This window comes from Echinops telfairi, unplaced genomic scaffold, assembly GCF_000313985.2.
Source record: "Echinops telfairi isolate 266 unplaced genomic scaffold, ASM31398v2 ScPeMD7_23;HRSCAF=83, whole genome shotgun sequence".
NCBI classification, from domain to species: Eukaryota; Metazoa; Chordata; class Mammalia; order Afrosoricida; family Tenrecidae; genus Echinops; species Echinops telfairi.
In genome coordinates this window covers 48,122,456-48,142,497 of record NW_022103920.1, presented here as the reverse complement: position 1 = coordinate 48,142,497, position 20,042 = coordinate 48,122,456, and the positions used below count along the sequence as shown (strand labels likewise).

General features: G+C 37.4%; 1 protein-coding gene across 1 annotated transcript in view; it reads left to right on the top strand.

Annotated features, from left to right (window-relative positions):
* Nucleotides 1–20,042, top strand: part of CACNA2D1 (calcium voltage-gated channel auxiliary subunit alpha2delta 1) — a 408,675-nt gene that overhangs the window by 319,505 nt on the left and 69,128 nt on the right. Inside the window, exons 13-16 of the mRNA XM_045288646.1 lie at nucleotides 8,637–8,715; nucleotides 9,320–9,369; nucleotides 12,068–12,157; nucleotides 18,017–18,097. Coding sequence (XP_045144581.1) covers nucleotides 8,637–8,715; nucleotides 9,320–9,369; nucleotides 12,068–12,157; nucleotides 18,017–18,097 — 300 coding nt within the window. The remainder of the gene's footprint in view (nucleotides 1–8,636; nucleotides 8,716–9,319; nucleotides 9,370–12,067; nucleotides 12,158–18,016; nucleotides 18,098–20,042) is intronic.

The following is a 20,042-nucleotide window of genomic DNA, read 5'->3' as shown; positions in this document are numbered from 1 at the left end:
CCAAGAACTTTTTGAATCCCTTTATATATATAGAAACTTTATAAATAATGTGGATATGTGCCTTAGGCATTTTTAGTAGACTCTGTATATGGATTCAAATGCATGTGAATGGATTAGAGAACCTTTCTTTCTCCTCCCTCTCCAATCACTCATTCATTCTCCTTTGGGATTTTGTCATCCACAGGCACTTGTATACAAAGGAGTTTATTGTGTTAGGCTCTGGCACTTAATAACACTTCATTCAGATGTGTATGATAGATAACGACACATGAAAAAATTAATTTTAATGACAAAAATGAATCAACTTGGAATTTCACTACATACAACCCCCTCAAATAGCCAACGTATAGAAATAAAATATGTGCATTTACTAAAATATAAACCTTCTGTACACTTCACATTAATACATTCGGTTATATTTGATTTAAAATCAGATATACGTTTAATTTTATTAGTCAATCTGCTCCTTTAAAAAAAAAGAATTCTCTTGCAACTTACAGATGTGGGAATTACTAAGTCTTAAAGTTCAGTGCACCTTAAAAAAAAAAAAAAACCCTCAAAACTAGTTGTGAAGTAGTACTTCTCCTTTTCTCCAAGCGTCTGGCTTGGCATTAATGTGGCTGCTCAATGCTTCATTTCCACTCATTTTTTATCCAAATCATGCAGTGCGACCAGGTAGGTATGATGAGATACAGCCAAAGAGCTGATGAATGAGGCCGCAGATATACAGCCTAATTTAATGAGGCCAAAAGATTTGAGAACTAGGGGAAAAAATGTTTGGGTTATTTTGTGAAATGTATTACTTCTGGGAGTTTATCTACTTGATTATAGATAGGTGCAGCTATAAAACAGAATCCCTGTTAATCTCCTCAAACAGCTGCTCCAAATTAAAATAGATTCACTCTCTAAACCTTACCTGCAGCAACTCCATTCCTTAGGGGTCGCCCATGTGTGGGAGAGTTCTTTTCAAGCAGCCCAAACTAAAATGAACCTCAGCATAGAGTCCAAACAAATGAGTAAAGGAAAGTAAAACCAGATACAGAGTTGAAAGATTATTCCCATAGCCAGCAGATTAAAGATGTTTCATTTTCTATGGAATAGCAAAGGAATTAGTTAGCAATATGCGCTTAACATAGTCTACTCAGCGAGGAAATCAATGTTTGATTCTTAACTTATTCTCAAAATTAATTTTAAAACATGAAGGGCTATTCACAAACAAAATGAAAGTTTCAAAATAACAAGGATATTGAATGAGAACAAATGATGAAAAAGCATAGGTATGGGAAAATTTTCAAAGTTCAGAATGCAGAGCCAGAAGTACCTGACAGTGGGTACATTTAAAAAATTTATTTTAAAAATGACTGACAAAGTCTCCCTGGTTTGCTTTCAGATCCAAGGCAGAGAGAAATAAAAAATCAAATAACTGAATATGCATATGTTTTGTATAGAGTTGGATTAAAAATTGCCAATAAAACTTTCAACACATGATAGGGAAAATAATAATTGCTTTAGCTATTGTCTCTCTGTCTGACAAGACAAGAAAGTAACCTTTGAAAGGAATCTTCAAATATATGGTAATGAAGGGTTCTATCATATTCATTCCTATAAAATATTCAAAGCAATTTAAGTAAGGCACAATTACTTTAAAGGCTTATTTCTGATTTTATGGCACTTTCTGAAACTGATAAAAGACTTCCACTTTTAGGATAGGAGTAATACCTTTGTTCATTAAAAACCAAATGCATTGTTTATATCCTGGAGATACGGTATAGCTGGGAATGCTAACTGTATAGCACTGGCCCCGTCGATAGGCATATGTTCTCTTTAAAAGACATGTTTGTGTTTGTCCTCGTTTCTAACCGCATCCATTCATATGTGTTTCCCCTAGAATAAAAAATACATCTTGACTATTAATTCCCCAAAGTGATGGAAATCACATCAGATACATTGTCTTCAGATTTCAGCACTATTATTTCCATAGAGCTTGCAGACCCCTTGCTTCGTCTGTGGTACAAAACAAATCTGATGAGACAGGAGGTTACAGAGTACAGTGTACTGAGTGCACGGCATGTCATTACCTTTCCGAAAACGTACTGCCACCGGGTCACTTCTGACACAAAGCATCCCTCGCGGCCAGGGCAGAACTGCCCCTGTGGGTTTCCAAAGACGGTAACTCTTCATGGCAGTAGAAAGCCTCTTCTATCTCTCTCTAAGCAGGTGGTGGTTTCAAACTGCTCACCTTGTGGTGCAGCCCACTCTACTACTATATCAGGGCTCCTGACATGAACTTTAAAATGTAGAAAATGAGCTTGGAATAATATCTGAGTGAAATTATACTTGAAATTATACACTGAGATTGCTCTTTGTACATTATCCAGTATCCTTCCAATAAGAGCTCTCCATTAGGCTCTCTGACTGGACGGACGTCTTCTCAGATGAAGAACCGTGTTTACGGTCCGTCTTTGCAGAGTTTTCCCGACAGCCTTTCTAAGGTGATGGTCTTTTCTCCAGAATTTCCTTGATCGTTTTGTACTTTAGCACCTTCTTTGTTTAATTTCTTACCCTTAAAAAAAATCATTGTAATATGTACATGCTCACTTTTTGTCTTGAACTTCTATGTCTATTTAGGGGTGTATTCGGCATTCATTAGATGCTCAGTATATAGAAGGTATAACTAAACATGCAATGACTATATCATGTCATAAAATAAAACTTAAAATCCACTGCCATGTAGCCCTTTCCTACTCAGAGCTGCTCACCGGGCTGGAGTAGAAATGTGGGAACCTGTCCCTCTTCGTGGAAGCAGACTGCCCCATCTGTCCTCCCTAGAGCAGCCCACTGGGTTTTGACAGACAACTTTGGGTAGCAGCCCAGTGCTTAACCTACTGTGCCATCAAGCACCTACTGTGTAAACTAGATGACAGGGAATTAATAAATGTTAGGGGGGAAAAAAAAAACCTCATCACTTTGTTATTCTTTTGAAAGGATTTTAGAAATACCTTTTTCTTAAAATTCAAATGTGATATAAAATCATTCATATGATCCACGCTGGTGTATATAATCTTACTCTTACTACATATAATCGTGATTGAATATGTAAACGTGGAAAGGCTTAAATTTGCATAAAACTTATTATACTGCTAAAACCTAAATCAGTTCAACACAGTTTTTCATGTGTATTTGCATCAAGAGTATCAGTGAATGATTTGGAAGTGCCCAAGAAGAAGTGAAATAAATCACTCTCTGACTTATTTTCTGACCGTTGATAATACTTTTGTTCAAAAAGCCATATAGATTGCTTGGAAACACAGTATGTCCATGACTATATTTCTTATAGCCAGTATTATAAATTGTGGAGCAAGAAAAAGAACCCAGAGCGCTCTCTGATAATCTGATGCTGTGAAGATGTGGCATATCAGTTCCCAGTGGTAAATAAAGAGCTCCAGTAGACTCTCCATGCCTCCAGGCAAAACATACGACAGAAACATCAGCTCAGGTCTCTGAGACCATGGAAGCAAGACTGCATGGCTATTTCACCTGTTAAACAATTCTTTTGTGCTGCTGAATTGAACAAATTCAACAAATAATTGATTGAACCCTAACCTTTGTCAGATTCTGGGAAATCGCACATAAATGTGTCTCAGACAAAAACAGCGTCCTTTAGTCTATTAGCCCTTTTCTTTAATTTATTTCCATCTGTAAAAAGGAGCCTGACTGATCACCAAAGGGTGGCATTTTGAGGTTATTGTTTTGTTTTGAATATGAGATAATTTAGTTATGCCTGGAACATAAATATTATAGAAATGTTACTATCATCATTATCTCTAATTTTTAAAAGTTTTATTTTATTGGGGGCTCTCATTATCTCTATTTTGTCTATAAAAATTAAAACTAGAGAAATTAAATAACTTGCTGAAAGTTGTACAACTAGAAAGTGACAGAGTCAAGGATTTAATGAGCTAGGATCCAAATTTCATAACCTCACCAAATAGAACGGAAACCTGCCTGCTTGGTCTGTTTCTCTTACCCCTGGGCAACCCTGTGGCTAGTGCAGTCCTCGCTTGTTCACTAGGAGCTGTCTTCCTGGCGAGATGGCAAGTCTTAACCCCAAAGGAACGGACTCCTCAGGGCCCTGGTAGGCCAAGATGGATTAAACTGAGTTGTGAAAGCTTTGCAGGTTAAGTACCTGTCATATCATTGAGCTTTATAAAATAAAGGAAGTGTGAAAAGTGAATTTTGAGACTCTATTTTATAATGCTGTAATACTAGACACGTGGGTTATTCAAATGCTCTGTGTTCTGGTATATTGGTGAATTCTGGAAATGAGGACAGAATTTTCTCCTAAAATACTCAGTCCTAGCCAGTATTTTTATAGGCTTAATGCCAAAAACTTTAGTACACAGAGTGAATTGATAAAAACCCATCTCTGACATCATTTTTCTAACATGTTTCAATAGTGAATATTTCATTTTGGTTTTATTGGCTCCCTTTCTTCATAGTCTCATTTCCATTAATCTTTGGACAGTTGCCTATTGTAAATTAAACTTGAACTCTGAATAACTGATAATTGTTGAAGTGACAGAGTCCAGTAACCGGGCTTTGCTGGGAAACAAGCACAACTTAGGGTCTTTAAAAATAGGCTGACCTTGTGGCTTTAGAAAACTCTTAATTGAAGGCAAGCATTTTAGGCTTCAAACAACAAAACAAAACAAAAACCAGATTAGCAGAAGTCAAGAACTGTAGGATAAATTCATAAATCAGTGGTATATTGTAAGCCACAAGTCAGTAGTTTATTTTAAGTAACCAAATTTACTGTAATTAAAAGTTTGTCTCTGATCAGATAAGACAGGCTTGACAGATTAATTTGGATTTATCCAAATTATAATGTTCTATTCAAAGATGTCACTTAAAAACTAAGAAATGGGTTTTAAAGTAAATGTGGGCACACGTGTAATTTTACAATTGGCAATGATATTTAGCATTAGTTTCTATTTTAATTTTGTTAGTTCTTCTACCAAATTATCTCTGAACGTCTCATATAACTAAGTCTGTAATAGTGAGAAGGGTTTTTATTCTTTAAGGTTAAAGCCATACACTAATAGTGTGTGCATTGACTGTACATGCCTGATGATAATTTTGTTTTTTCAACTCCATTGAGAATGTCTGTTTAATGTAAATTGAAAAGATTAAGAATTCACTCTGGTTTAAGTACAGGGGGGGTCTCAGACATGAGAATTGACCGATTCCTCTGTCAGATGACTCTAAGACCTTTCCTTCAGTCCCTCTGGTGTACCACACAGACCACTTCTGCTACCCACTTGCTGTTGTTTCTGAGTAAATGGTTTCATGTGTGTGCCGCTACCGTCAGTGTGACCTGCTGTGAAGTGGACATTACTGGAACTACTTTAAGCCAATCCAACTTTTATTCCATACCAATTTCTCATTGTTTTGGCTTTAAGCATTTTGACAAATAATTTATCAGTGCTGTTTGTAATTGTGTGTTTATCTTATTTGTGAATGTATCATGGAAATTTCATAGAAGCAAGCGTTTATAAGCATCACATACTCCCTGCCACTGAGACAATTCTGACCCCTGGCAATCCTGTAAGACAGGATAGAGCTGCCCCTGTGGGTTTCTCTCTTTATGGGAGGAAAAAGAAAGCGCCTCTCTCTCCCACGGTGGGACAGGTGCTTCGGGACTGTGCATAAACCTATCTGAAATCAGACAGGATATTTGGGGACAAGTTAGCAAATGTTCTAGAAAATACCACGCACAGCAGAAAGATTTCAGTTTGCATTTGTTATACAAATGTAGGGCTTTATTATAAGCACCAAGCAAACAAAAACAAACCCATTGCCATTGAATGAGATCTGACTCACAGCAACCCCATAGGGCAGACTAGGCTGTGCCGCTCACTCTGCAGGAGGCGCGGTGAGCCTCCTAGTTCTCCCTGGGAGCACTGCTGACTTTCAGTTAGCGGACAAATGCACACTGCCTGCTGCACCTAATAGGATCTTGCAAACTTATTATGCAACCAACTCTTAAAACACGTTTGAGGACACCGTTTGTCTTAAATGCAAACTTGTACGTAGTTTAAGAAAGCACTTCATCCCCCCCCCCCCTTTCTCAAAATAATGAAACTGCATCTAGCACAGAAAAAAAATATCAGGACATGGTGGGAAGCAGGAATTATTTCAGTAGCCTTCTCATCTGTGGGTCAGGCCCTGAGGATTCTATGGTAGCCCATTAACTTCCACAGGGTGGCAGTAATCTAGTGTAAAATAGGAATGGAGCCATCAGCAACACCAAGTGGAACATCAGTGCAGACAAAGAATGTTCTCATTTCTGCCAGCTCATTTTGTACATGCCCTGTGAAATGTATGTGATATCAATAAAGTTAAAGTTGTTATTCCATAATTTGCTAAAATAGTTACAACCAAATAATCAATATGTGTGTGGCCACCTGGATTTAACTGCCTCTGAATTCACTTTTCATTTTCATATAAAGAATCAAAACATGGTGGAGCTCATGCGGACCTTTTTTTCAATAAATTTATGTGTGTACCATCATTGCGAAAAGCACCAAGATAATTTAGTTTATACATCTATCACCAAATATTTACAAGTGAAAAATAAATTTCTTAGATGTAGTAAAAAGATTTTGTAAATATTATACGGGTAAGACAGTACAAAAACTTTTGCTTTTTTAAAGATGGCTGTATGTCTAATTCTGAAGATTTCAGTGACTATTGGGGGGGAAATTGCAAATAATACCTTCATACAATTCTGTGATAGCACAAATGAAAACTGAAGACAGGGGGATTCATGATACATTTGAACATGCAGTTCATGTTCAAATAACCTGCATGCAGCAATGAACTGAGAGAGAAAAAAATTCCATTTAGCATCTTAAAATTGTTACACAATTATAATTAAATGTGACAGAATATACCCTTCCACCCCAAGCCTGAATTCTCATATCCTCTAAGGATTCCATGTAGGAAAATACTTGGGAGTTAAGTGAAACTTTTTGAGTGAAAACAAATAAAGCAACAAGCAGTTTTGACTGGTATGTTTTAGGCTGACTTATGTGTTTATTTGGACTATTTGATGAATAACATCAGTCAAAAGTATCACGCTGAGTGTCTGTGAGTATGGTCTATATGTTTCTAGATGAGCTTGCCTTCCAGAAACAGAGATAATCTGTCATTTATTTCATCTTCTCATTGAAAGCAATCTACAGAAAAGTCCTTTATTCGTAGGAGGTGTTAGAACCCAGAAGCATGCTTTTCACTGAAGATGTTGCCGTGTTTCCAAATGTTCATTATGGGAGGAGAGGGTCTTTCTACAGCATCTGGGGTTTCTTCCCTGCACTGAAATCACATAACAATTGCTAACAGTATTATTACATTTAAATTGAATTATCAGTTAGGGTGGCCAACTTAGTTTTAAATAATACTCCCAGCCAGCAGGAAGCTCAGCTATGTAAGCTGCAATATTACATTGAAATACCTAACCAGCTCTCAAATAACCCCATTAACAAAGAGCATGAAGCCATTGCTGTTTTGAGGAGAATTTCCAGAGAGAGAAAGAAAAGGCAGGTAGAAATATTGAAGTGATACAGAGAAAAATTTGCGACTTCTGTTGTTACCTTAATACCGTCATTTACCCATACAATTTTCAATGCTTAAAACAAAAATTTATCTACTTTTTTTTTTAACAGTACAGGCTTAGGCAACAATGGAGAGCTTGAAGTCAGCGAATACTGAACTTGCTCACAATGAGTGAGCAACATTCAGGATGTACAGTGTGGGGGCAGGGGTTGTTTTGATGTGAGCTGTGTGGCCAAGACTAGAGAGAGAACAGAGAACAGATGTGAAATCTCTTTTGAGATTTGTCCTCTGGAATTATGTGCGAAAGATAAAACAGACGAAGCAATTAGAAAACATCAATTTAAATAGTCAACACGAATTAGGGAAAAGCTTGTAACAGAGTTCATATTTCAATAATGTCATAAACCAGAATTTGAAATCTTGGAAAAGTGATATTCTATCTGTTTGTCTGAAGAAAATGCTGAAAGTGTAAGCTGTGAACATCGCTTTACTAAAATGATTCCAAAACCAATAAATAGTGTATTTTAATAATTACTTATTCTTTCAAAGGATTCATCTTACATACTTCTATACTATTACTTAAACTCAATTGCTTCCAATAAATCCTTAAATTACTACAAGTTTTATATAATTTCAAATAAATTTTTGTATCATTTTATTTACTGTCTTTATTATTAGTACTTTATAGCACATTAAAAATAGTAATGTCCCAATTCAGATAGTTGAAGCACAGTGGAACGCGGATATTCCATTTTCTCCTCATGAAAGGTCAGTCAGGATCCTGCTCAAGGTCGGGATCTGGTGTAAGGCACCCAGCGGCTGACTTACCCCCTGAAATCCTTCTCTGTTTGCATTGGACCAAGAGATCTCTCTCTGGGAGCTTCCTAAATTCGTTATGAGACTCGACTTTTCTGATCATATTATCCAATGTAACACATGCATTTTAAAGCCTTAGCTATTATATCTTACCATTCATTTAAAATTTTCCAGGCTAACCAATACAATTTTTAAAATTCATCCAGGTGCGTGTATTCACATTTTCAGTTGGTCAACATAATTATGACAGAGGGCCCGTTCAGTGGATGGCTTGTGAAAATAAAGGTAACAAATCCGGTGTTTTTTTTTACCACATTGTGATAAAACAAGAAATTGTTTTGGTTATACTTAGGTTATACATTGGAGCTATCAGAATTTAGATTTGCGAGAGTATGACAGATACACAGATGCTGTTCCTCTGAGTTGTTAGTTATTGGTGTTTCAGTTTGACTGGACTTTCACACTAATGAAATACTTAAGATTTTTGTCCTGTAAGCTTATATTTCCTTTGTACTCAGAATAAAAGATGTTTTTTTAGAAAAATAATTGTGGAAATGTGATCGGGTAGGAACAAAACATTTATTTTAAATGTCATATTTATGCAAATATGGTTTATAACTATAATGATCACATACGTCTCAAGATCATCTATGTCTACTAGTTTCTTCAAGTTCCTTACTGCTTCGTAATAAATCCGTGGGTAAAAAGGAGCCAACTGACCACCAAAGGGTGGCATGTAGTTAAATGTTGTATACTCATCAAAAGTGTTAACAAGTTCATATAATCTCTCAGAAATTGTCTCAGAAATTAAAATGCTTGTTATATCCCACAAATTAAAAAAGTAGTTTATTGCCATTTATAAGTAATGTAATACTTGTGTGTATTTCAGGTTATTATTATGAAATCCCTTCCATTGGAGCTATCAGAATCAACACTCAGGTACCGCTATTTGAAACTTTATTTTGCCAAGAATAAGACAAATGTCTTCTGTCGTAAATGTCAAAATATCCGCCATCTGTTGACAGTAGATGAAAATGAAGTCAGGCCTGTGCTGATGCATTTGTGGTGCAGAGACTTGACCATTGTCGAACTGTATTAGCCGTTTGTCCCTTGAAGTCCAAAGTACTTCTGACATCCGAAGGCCAGATAAACAAAGAACAAGCCTGTTGTATTTTCATCCCTTGTAATTTGGATGCGAACTATAGATCAAGTTCTAGGGACAATGTTTACAAATAAACAGAATTATATAGGACCCTAACCCTAACTAGGTACAGTGAACCCTCGTTTATCGCGCTTAATCAGTTCTAGACCCTACCGTGATAAATGAAATTCCGCAAAGTAGGATTCCTTATTTGTAAATCAAATATTTTCATAGTTAGAGCATAGAGGACATGAAAAAACACCCTTTAGTCACCATTACACTCGTATTACCCAATTTATTAAACGGAAAAGGGAAAATACAGTACAACATTTTGGACGTTACAATTATCATTTATTATTTATTATATTATTTATGGCATCTAGTTTATAGTATTACATATTTCACATACAGTATTATTATACATAGTTCTTACAAATACTGTAATCAATGGCGTGAAACCTCCACGATTTTCTTGCCATCTTTGATCATATCCAAAAGTTTTACCTTTTCCTGGATGGTGAGCATCTTCCTCTGGCGCTTATTTTTATTGTCAGAAGGCTTAGAAGAAGCAGCTCGTTTAGGAGCCATCATAGGGCTTAGATAAAATTTCTTAAAAATCGCAAACAATTACAGTACACTGTACAAAAGCAAAAATGCATCTGATACGTAGCTCTGATACGTAGCGATGCAGACAGAAGCATGTACAGTATGAGCCAATCAGTGGCAGTAATGACAGAGCATGCGCTGTTACGCAAAAACCGCGATAGAGTGAAGCCGCGGAAGTCGAAGTGTGAAGTGGCGAGGGTTCACTGTACATCCTAAAATAACTCTTGGATCCATTTTTCTGTTAAAAATAAAGCTAAAGTTAGTAGATGTGCTTTCTCCAACCATTTGTTTTAAAACATGACTATTAAATAGATTAATCTACATGTATCTTTTTTAATATTCATAAATTACTATTTAAAATCCATGCTGATTTAAAACATAACTGATGATCAACAAAATAGACTAAGTCAAAATCTAACATAAATAGCAGTGCCTTTGTGGAAGTAAATAATGAATACATTGAATGTTGTAGTGAAATAGCAGCTACGTTGGAGTCTGATGTCAAGATTTGGCCCAGTATTCCATTTATTTTTTGATATGTTTAAATATAGTTTGAATCTCAGCCAAGCAATCTGTGATGTGAAAACAAGCATGTGGCTGCTTTATTATTTCAAATTTGTGAAATTTCATCAGTAAGTCTGAGAGCCTCAAATAGTTTAGATTACCATAAAATAATTCACAAGGAATGCATTTCACTTATCACTGGCTGTACCTCAGAAAGAAACTATTCTGATGGTTACTAGAAACACAGGAGTAGATATGTTGTTTAAAAAAGTAAGTTCAGGAGTAACTATGTTGTATAATAAGCTAAGTTCAACTTTGTGGATTCAAAGTATGTCGGCATACTATTAATGGAGTACTCAATGTTGCAATTAAATGTAATTAAATACGAGGGTGTACCTCCCCCCAAAACAGAATTGTCCTGGATGGAGCAGAGATTTCAAAATACATAATAAGCATCTAGCAACTCGTTCTGAGTTGGTGCACCCAGTGGCATCGCCTGGAAGGTTTTCTTTGGTCACAGTGAATTTTGTTGTAGAAACAGTTTCCCTTGGACCTCATTTTTTTGTGATGGCCGAGTTATAAGAATAGCATGTGCCTGTGAAATTTTGTTTCTTAGTCAGGAAAAATGATGCAGAAACTGTTGTGATGTTGAACACAGCTTACAAAGACAGTGCTGTGGGAAAAACTCAAGTGTAGGAGTGGTTTTCTCATTTCAAGAAAGGTGAAATGTTGATTGATGACAAACCTCAATCAGTCTTTCTGAACGGTTGAAAATGTCCACTCATAGTGCAGCTGGAGTTCATTCCACCAGGTCAGACTGTTCATCAAGCTTTCCATTTAGAGGTTCTGAAAAGATTATGTAACAATGTGTGACACAAAAGGCCTGATTTGTGGCAGAAGGGGGACTGGTTTTGCCACCATGACAATGCACCTGCTCACACAGCCATCTCAGTGGGCAAGTGTTTGGCAAAAAAAAACCCAAAAAACCAGCATGCCTCTCTTGCCCCAAGCACCTTACTCACCTGACCTCACCCTGTGCCTCTTCTTTTTGTTTCCACAAATGAAGAGGGACATGAAAGGACAGTGATTGGAAGACTTAGAAAGCATGAAGAATAAAAAGAGGGAGGTGCTGTCAGTGATCAAACAGATGAGCTCGAAAAATGTTTCCCAAGCATTGAATAGGAGATCTGACAAATGTATTAAGTGTAAAAATTTAAATACATGGGCTTTGAAAAAAAAATTCCTGGTTGTTTTGGTTACCCTCTCGTATACTCTTAATTTTCACTCCATTTTTATATTTTACTGTAGCTTTTTTCCTTCTGTGTAGTTCTTTTTAACAGTCTATTCCTATTATTCAGCCATTAACCTTCTTTATATATACACTAGGAATATTTGGATGTTCTGGGAAGACCAATGGTTTTAGCAGGAGACAAAGCAAAGCAAGTCCAGTGGACAAATGTGTATCTGGATGCACTGGTAAGATCTCTGTTTAACCAAAACTAATGACATGACAAAGGTACACAGCTCACATTTCTTTCTAGCTGATTTTTCCATTTCTGAACTATGTTTAAAACTTTCTAGGATTGTTTTACCATAACCTTCTTTAACAGAAATCAGATAACATATCTAAAAACCTAGGCCTGCGTGGAGTAGAGAGTTATAAACATGAAATATTATTTCATTTCAGTTTGATCCATGTAGAATGTAAACTTACCACCTAGACTTTGAAAACTTGGAGCATGCCTCTATGGGTACGTTAGTAATTGTATTGAGTTTTGAAGGCAACAAATTAATATATAATGCTGGAAATCATATGCACAAGCCAAGAGCTATTACTGAAGATCATGAACAAGACTTTTGGGAAGTATTTTTAAAGCACACTTTAGTTAACAGAAATAGCCTTGGTGGCGCAGTAGGTTAAACATGGGTTAAACAAAAGGTCAGTGGTTCACGCCAACTTCTGCTCCATGGGAAGATGATGGAACATACTGTGTAAAGATTGACAGTCATGGAAACCCTTGCTTACATAATGTTGCATAAGAGTCAGACTCACCTACATTTATGGAACTATTCCCCTGAGGTGATTCAAACTGTTGTGGAATAATAAATAATATATTTTAATATGCCCATGATACAGTTTCTATCTTAATATGACTATTTCATCATATGACCAGTCATTCTCAAAGACGGAATTATTTTGCCCTGGGTTATATTTCTACTTTTTAAAATGGCTGTGACTGGGAGAGTATTAGTTTCCCAGCCAGTGATGCTGTTAAATAGTCAAACATGCTATAATGCACAAGACATGCACAGGTCCATAATGCTGAGGTTGAAAAACTATCTTTTAATATTTTTACTTTGATAATAGGAAAGTTATAAGTAGAATTATTCTAGAATTAGAAATACATACTTTAGATTTATTTGTATGATTTATCTTTTTTAAAATTATTTTATTGGGGGCTCGTACAGTTCTTATCATTATCCATATATACATCCATTGTGTCAAGCACATATGTACATTTGTTGCCCTCATCATTCTCAAAACATTTGCCTTCTACTTTAGCCCTTAATATCAGTTGCTCATTTTCCCCTCCCTCCCCACTCCCCCCGCCCTCATGAACCCTTCATAATTCATAAACTATTATAGCTTTGTCATAAGTTACACTGCCCGACGTCTCCCTCTGCCCTTTTCTCTACTGTCCCTCCCCCAGGGAGGAGGCAATACTTAGATTCTTGTAATCGGTTCCCCCTTTCTACCCCACATTCCCTTCACCCTCCAGGCATAGCTCCTCTCACCACTGGTCCTGAAGGAGTCATCTGTCCTGGATTCCCTGTGTTTCCAGTCGCTATCTGTACCAATGTATATCCTCTGGTCTAGCCAGATTTGTAAGGTAGAATTGGGATCATGATAGTGGTGGGGAGGAAGCATTTAAGAACTAAAGGAAAGTTATATGTTTCATCGTTGCTACCCTGCAGCCTGATTGGGTCGTCTCCTCCCCACAACCCTTCAGTAAAGGGGTGTTCTCAGTTGCCTACCGATGGACTTTGAGTCTCCACTCTGCACTCAACCACCTTTACAATGATATGATTTTTTGTTATTTGATGCTTGATACCTGATCCCTTCGACAGCTCGTGTTCACACGAGCTTCTTCCATGTGGGCTTTGTTGCTTCTGAGCTAGTTGGCTGCTTGTTTATCTTCAAGCCTTTAACACCACAGACGCTTTCTTTTGATAGCCGGACATCATCAGCTTTCTTCTCCACCTTTGCTTATGCACACATTAGTCTTCAGTGATCGTATCAGGAAGGTGGGCACCCACTGATCTGATTTTAGTTCTTTGATGTCTGATAACTGGTCCCTTTTGCACCTTGTGGGCAGACAGGCTGGTGTACTTCTTCCATGTGAGCTTTGATGCTTCTCAGCTGGATGGCTGCTTGTTCATCTTCAAGCCTTTAAGACCCCAGACACTATATATTTTGATAGCCAGGCACCACTAGCTCTCTTCACCACATTTGCTAATGCACACGTTTGTCTTCAGTTATTGTGTCAGTAAAGCGGGCACCCACTGATATGATATTCAGTTCAAGGAGGGTGTGAGAGGCCTGGTAGGGATTCAGCAAGGGCAATGTAACCGAGAGAAATCACTGAAACCCAAATGAAGGCATGATAGTGGGACAAGAGGAAAGTAAAAGGAAATAGAGGAAAGAACTAGGGGACAAAGGGTATGTATAGAGGTTTTAAGACTGGAATGTATATATGTAAATATATTTATATAAGAGTGTGGGGAAACAGATCTACGTGCATATGTTTATAGGTTTAGTATTAAGGCAGCAGATGGACATTTGGCCTCTAATCAAGCACTTACTCATTACAAGAACGCATTGTTTTATTAAATTGGCATTCCAGGATGCACACCTTCCCGACACGATTGCTGAAGAAAAATGTGAACATAGCAAAGGTGGTGAAGAAAGCTGATGGTGCCCGGCTACCATAAGATATAGCGTCCAGGGTCTTAAAGGCTTGAAGACAAACAAGCGGCCATCTAGCTGAGAAGCATCCCATATGGAAGAAGCACACCAGCCTGTCTGACCATGAGGTGTAGAAGGGATCAGTGTATGATTTATCTTAATGAGAAATTTATTAACCATTTTACTAATGATACAGTAGAGGGAATAAAAAATTTTAAAAGTCAAGCTATGAAATGTAAATGCAAATTCAATAATTCCCTTCTCCTACTTGCCGTTCTCTTGTATCCTGATACCACTTTTCTGAATGTAATGATGAACCAAGGGGTAAAAATATAACCCATCTAGAATTATTTATCATGGGATTCTTATAAAATAAACACATGAAGGAAGTTAGAAAAAGAATCGGAACTATTAGCAATAGCCTTGCATGTTAAGAAAGATAAAGTGAAGTTTGCTTACCTCCAGCTTGAGCTACTATTACTTCTTCACATCACATATTTTCTAAAGGTCACATGGTCATCTAAAGCTATGGTCACAGTGTTTTAATTTTTCAAACCCATCACAGAACAGTGTATGACATGGAAAACCAATTATTATGTCCTGTTGTGTTTCCTATGACCCGAAGTTCATTAGCCAGCATGTCTGCACTGCTGGTAAAGTTCTGACTGATAGCACAAATGACTTTGGGAGGAAATGCTGACTCTAAATGTGCTGCTGTACAAGTTGAACTTATTTGAAAGGGAAAAAAAATGGGACTGAAGAAATGGCTGTCCAGTAGACACTTAAAGTATTCTTTTTACTGACTTGAGAATTATATGTCACCATTATATATTTTGCATTTGAATTGTGGTGCTGGAGAAGAATATTGAAAATACCATGGACTGCTAAATGAACAAGCCTATCTCTATTGGAAGAAGTAAGGCCAGAGTATTCCTTAGAGGCAAGGATGGAAAGACTTGGTCTTACATAGTTTGAACATATTGTCTGGAGAGACCAGTCCCTGGAGAAGGACATCATGCTAGATAAAGTGGAGGGGCGGCGAAAGAGAGGAAGGTACTTAACGAGATGGATGGACGCAGTGCCTGCATCAATGGGCTCGGGCACAGGAACACTTGTGAGGATGGCGCTGGACCGTGCCCTGTTTCATTCCATGGCTTGGAGCCAACTTGATGGTGCCTTACAGCACATTATATGTTTTATTCATTTTTTAAAAATTGTACACATATTGTTGTTCGGTATGGTAGAGTTGGTCTGACTCGCCACTGTGACCCCTGTACAGCAGAATGAAACACTGGCCAGTCCTGTGCCATCGTCACAGTTGTTATGCTTGGCCCACTGCGGAAGCCACTATTGCAGGCAGATCCCAAATGTTGCCTACGTCATCTGAGATGGCTGTTGACAGTTCATGAAAAAAAATTCCATTCTCTTTCCATTCCCTTTTTCCAGGAGCTTTCTGAAGACCTCCTCTAGCTATATATCAACAAGGAAGAACTAAAAATGACCCGCAACAAAGTACAAACCAGAAAAAGTGCAAAGAGCTCTGGGAACTCAAGAAAAAGAACCCCTATTTAGTTAGGGGAATGGAACAGTTAAAAAGATGGCAGCATTTTACCAGACCCTATGAGCCAAGAGGGTTTTTAATCACTGCTAATGAGAAGTGAAGCATCCACCCAGAGAAGATGCCTTCTAGGAGTGAGGAAGAGCCGGGGGTGGGGGGGTGGGGGGTGGAAGTGATAGCCAGGATACTTCTGGAGGCTGTAAGATGTGGGACAATCTGGTGGAAGGCTCAGAAAGACAGACAGTTTTCCCTTAGAAGATAAAGTGAGGATCTTTGTTTTAGAAATGCATGCCTAGAAAATACAAATCAAGTAAACCCAAGGAGGCCATAGAATGTGTTGATTTCGTTCTGGACTCTCATCATTGTGCAGTACCTAGCGAGAGAATGCACCTTTATGGTTTACCCAAGAAGCGGTGGAGAAAATGGAAGTGCAGTTCCAATAAGCTCATGGGTGAATGGTTAATATGTTAGTAATCTGGTATACCATTTGTGGTATATGTTAGGGTTTTGGAAGCGGACAATGGTATCTTGGACTATGTGCAAAAGTGATGCAAAGAAAAACTTTCCATGTATACTATATATTATATAACATTTTTTAAATTGTACATATAAACTATTACTCAAATAGAAAGTTCACCAAAAGATAACTGTACTGAATTAGCTTCTGGATATCAGTTTCATGAGGTTTCCTAGATTTTGACTTTATTAAATTAGAATATTTTCAGTGTGAAAATAAATTTGTTTAAATAATCAGTGACTTCATTTTGGAATGTCTGGCTTCAGAATACATAGAGTCAAGGTGCATACCACCATCCGCCCAACAAAATATAATTTTTGTGTTTGTTTGTTTTTATCTTAATTTTTATAGGTCACGAAAAATTTGTTTTTTTCCATTTTTCTGAAAGCCTCTCTATGATTGTTTTTCCCAACTAACTCACTTCCCATTGTTTTTGTTTTTTCAAATGTATGGTTCTAAGTCATAGGCAATTTCAGAGGTTGAACTGGTTAACTAGGGCGTTCCTTGGTGGGTAAACATACGTCAGTCCTCCTCTGCTAACTGAAAGGTTGGTGGTTTGAGTTCACGCAGAGGTGTCTTGGAAGTGAGGACCAATGATCGACCGTGGGAAGATGAGCCACGGAAAAGGCTGTGGAGCCCAGCTCTCTGGTACACAGGTGGTCACCAGGAGTCAGGAGTGAGCGAACCGCAGCTGGGATCGATCTAGAAACTATGTTGCTTCTTTTGAAACCACTGACATCCACGTAACCTATCCCAGAAATGCAGTGTCAATAGCATGACTCTTCTGTTGCTAATGCTGTTCTGCTGCATGCTTGTGACTTATCACATTGACTTAGGGCAAAAAAGCATTAACCATGCAGTTACAAGGTAAGGTAAATAAATTACTTAAAATAATATTTTAGTATGGCTGTATTCATGGAAGCCCATATTATCAGGTGAACTAGTTTTGATTTTCAAAAGGCAGTTGCAAAGTTACAGAAATGTTTAGGTTAAAAAAAAAGATCTGTTTAGATATTGTTGATTATGTGTTTAGGGTGATCTTTACTGTTAGTTATGCCTAGCGCTCTTTTGGAGTATTATTTTAGACATAGTATGTTCAGTAACTAGCATCCATATTCTTTCTACCATTTCTTTTAATTGGCTTTAATAGATACGTAAAATTAGTTACTGGATCATTTGGGGCTCTTTATAAAGTAAATATAAGATACAATGTCAAAAAAATCAAAGGCTGATGCTGCTGGAAAGTTCAAATTTTAACTTTCATTTGCCTTTGCTCTCTTAATTTATTTTTAGGAACTAGGGCTTGTCATTACTGGAACACTTCCGGTCTTCAACATTACTGGTGGCCAAGATGAAAATAAAGGAAATATAAAGGTTAGAAGTTAATTGATAACATAAATAATAATGACTGATAAACTGTGACATTGAAGCTCAATGTAGATAAGAGAGTTCTCTAAGGAAATACATACACACTAACTGTCTTGTAAGGTCAACAACCATCTACGTGATATCACCTGGAAAAAGGAAATAAGGTCAAACTCTGTTGCCCTGAAAGCCACACTTGAACTTTGTTCTACTTAACTATGACTTGAAAGGCACCCTCCCTGGTGGCGGAGTGGTTGCTCATTGGGCTGCAAGGTCCACTGTTTGAAACCACCGGTCACTCGCTGGGAGAAAGGGCTTGCTACGTGGGGAACGAGTCACATTCTCAGAAACCCACGGAGGCAGTTCTACCATGTCTCGTGGGGTTACGTTGAGTCTGAATCGACTGGGTGGCAATGAGCTTCGTTTTCAGTTTCAGTTTTTATGGGAATGCAAACGCAGACTCTGGAAACCATTACATGATCCGTGTACAATATTATGTGCATATGTTCAGAATAAGTCTCAGAAATCCATAGAGTCCAGAAAAGAGCCTAAAGAGTGAAATCATGGTGATGTATATTTTATGTCAGGAAAGCGTCCTTGTTGTTGTTAGGCGCTCTGGGGTTGATTCTGACGCAACAGTAGCTCTGTACACAGCCGAGAAAACACTGCCCGCCCCGAGACAGCCTCACAATTGTTCTCATCCATACTAGGCAACATACTAGGATAAGTCCAAATGTATGGCTACTAGGGCCCTAGTTCATGCATGTCTAGGTTTATCCCAAACAAAATGAATGATTGCAGACAAGTTATCTCAGTAATAGACTTGTCTTAGACTCATTAGGACACCTTCATTAAAAAGAGCCAATAATAAAAAAAAAGGTCTTCCAAGGGATTTGCTTGGCTAGTTATGTAATCAAGGCAGAGGTCTGCTCAGAAAGTGATGATGACTGTATAGGGCAGCGGTTCTCAACCTGTGGGTCCTTTCACAGGGGTCGCCCAATTCATAACAGTAGCAAAATGACAGTGATGAAGTAGCAACGAAAATAATTTTATGGTTGGGGGGTCGCCACAGCACGAGGAACTGTATTAAAGGGTCACAGCATTAGGAAGATTGAGAACCACTGGTTTAGGGGGACTTGCAAGGGACTTTCTCAAAGGACAGAGGATGATCACAACGATGTATTGTAAAGAAGTTTTAAGAAAATAGAAACTTGAATTGGTGAGTAAAGGCCAGGAGAGCTTTGTTAAGGAAATGTTTGCCCATTCCAACAATACACCTGCTCATTGTTCAAGGGTAGCAAAGGCTGTCCTATGGGAATTCGGGACATATTGCCCTACAGTCCTGATCTTGTCCCTGCAGAATTCTTTTTGGTTTTGAAATTTTGACTTGATTTAAATTTAAAAATTTCAGAATTCTTCATGGAGAATGAGGGATGGAAACCACTTCCAAAACATATAGATCTAGATGGAAAAATTGTTAAGAACAATAGCTTCACATTTTCATAGTTTTTTTTAACAAAGGATTTTATTATTTATAGCCATAATTTTCTACCTACTCTTCAGATGTATATATTGAAGCTAAACTAAAATCCAAGCAATAGATTTTAAATCATGAAGGATAAAGAATTGATTTATATGAATAGTTTTTATTATGGTTTAATAATTTTTAAGATACAGTAAAAAATACTTAATGAGTTCCAGGCATATGCTTGATTTCTGTTGCTTGATTGATTGTTTCTATTGCTTTATTAGCAATATAATAAAATGCCACCTACTTAATATATGTATCTCAGTCTTTCACAATTGCCTTCTGTATTTTGATTTAAACCGAGGGTTGCAGTTCTGTTCCTTAACATGATTAAAAAGACATTTCATAGTGCAGGAGAAGTTATTTTAAATACTAAATATTCATTACAAAATTCAGGTGACATTTCTTATTTGAAAAGATATTTAT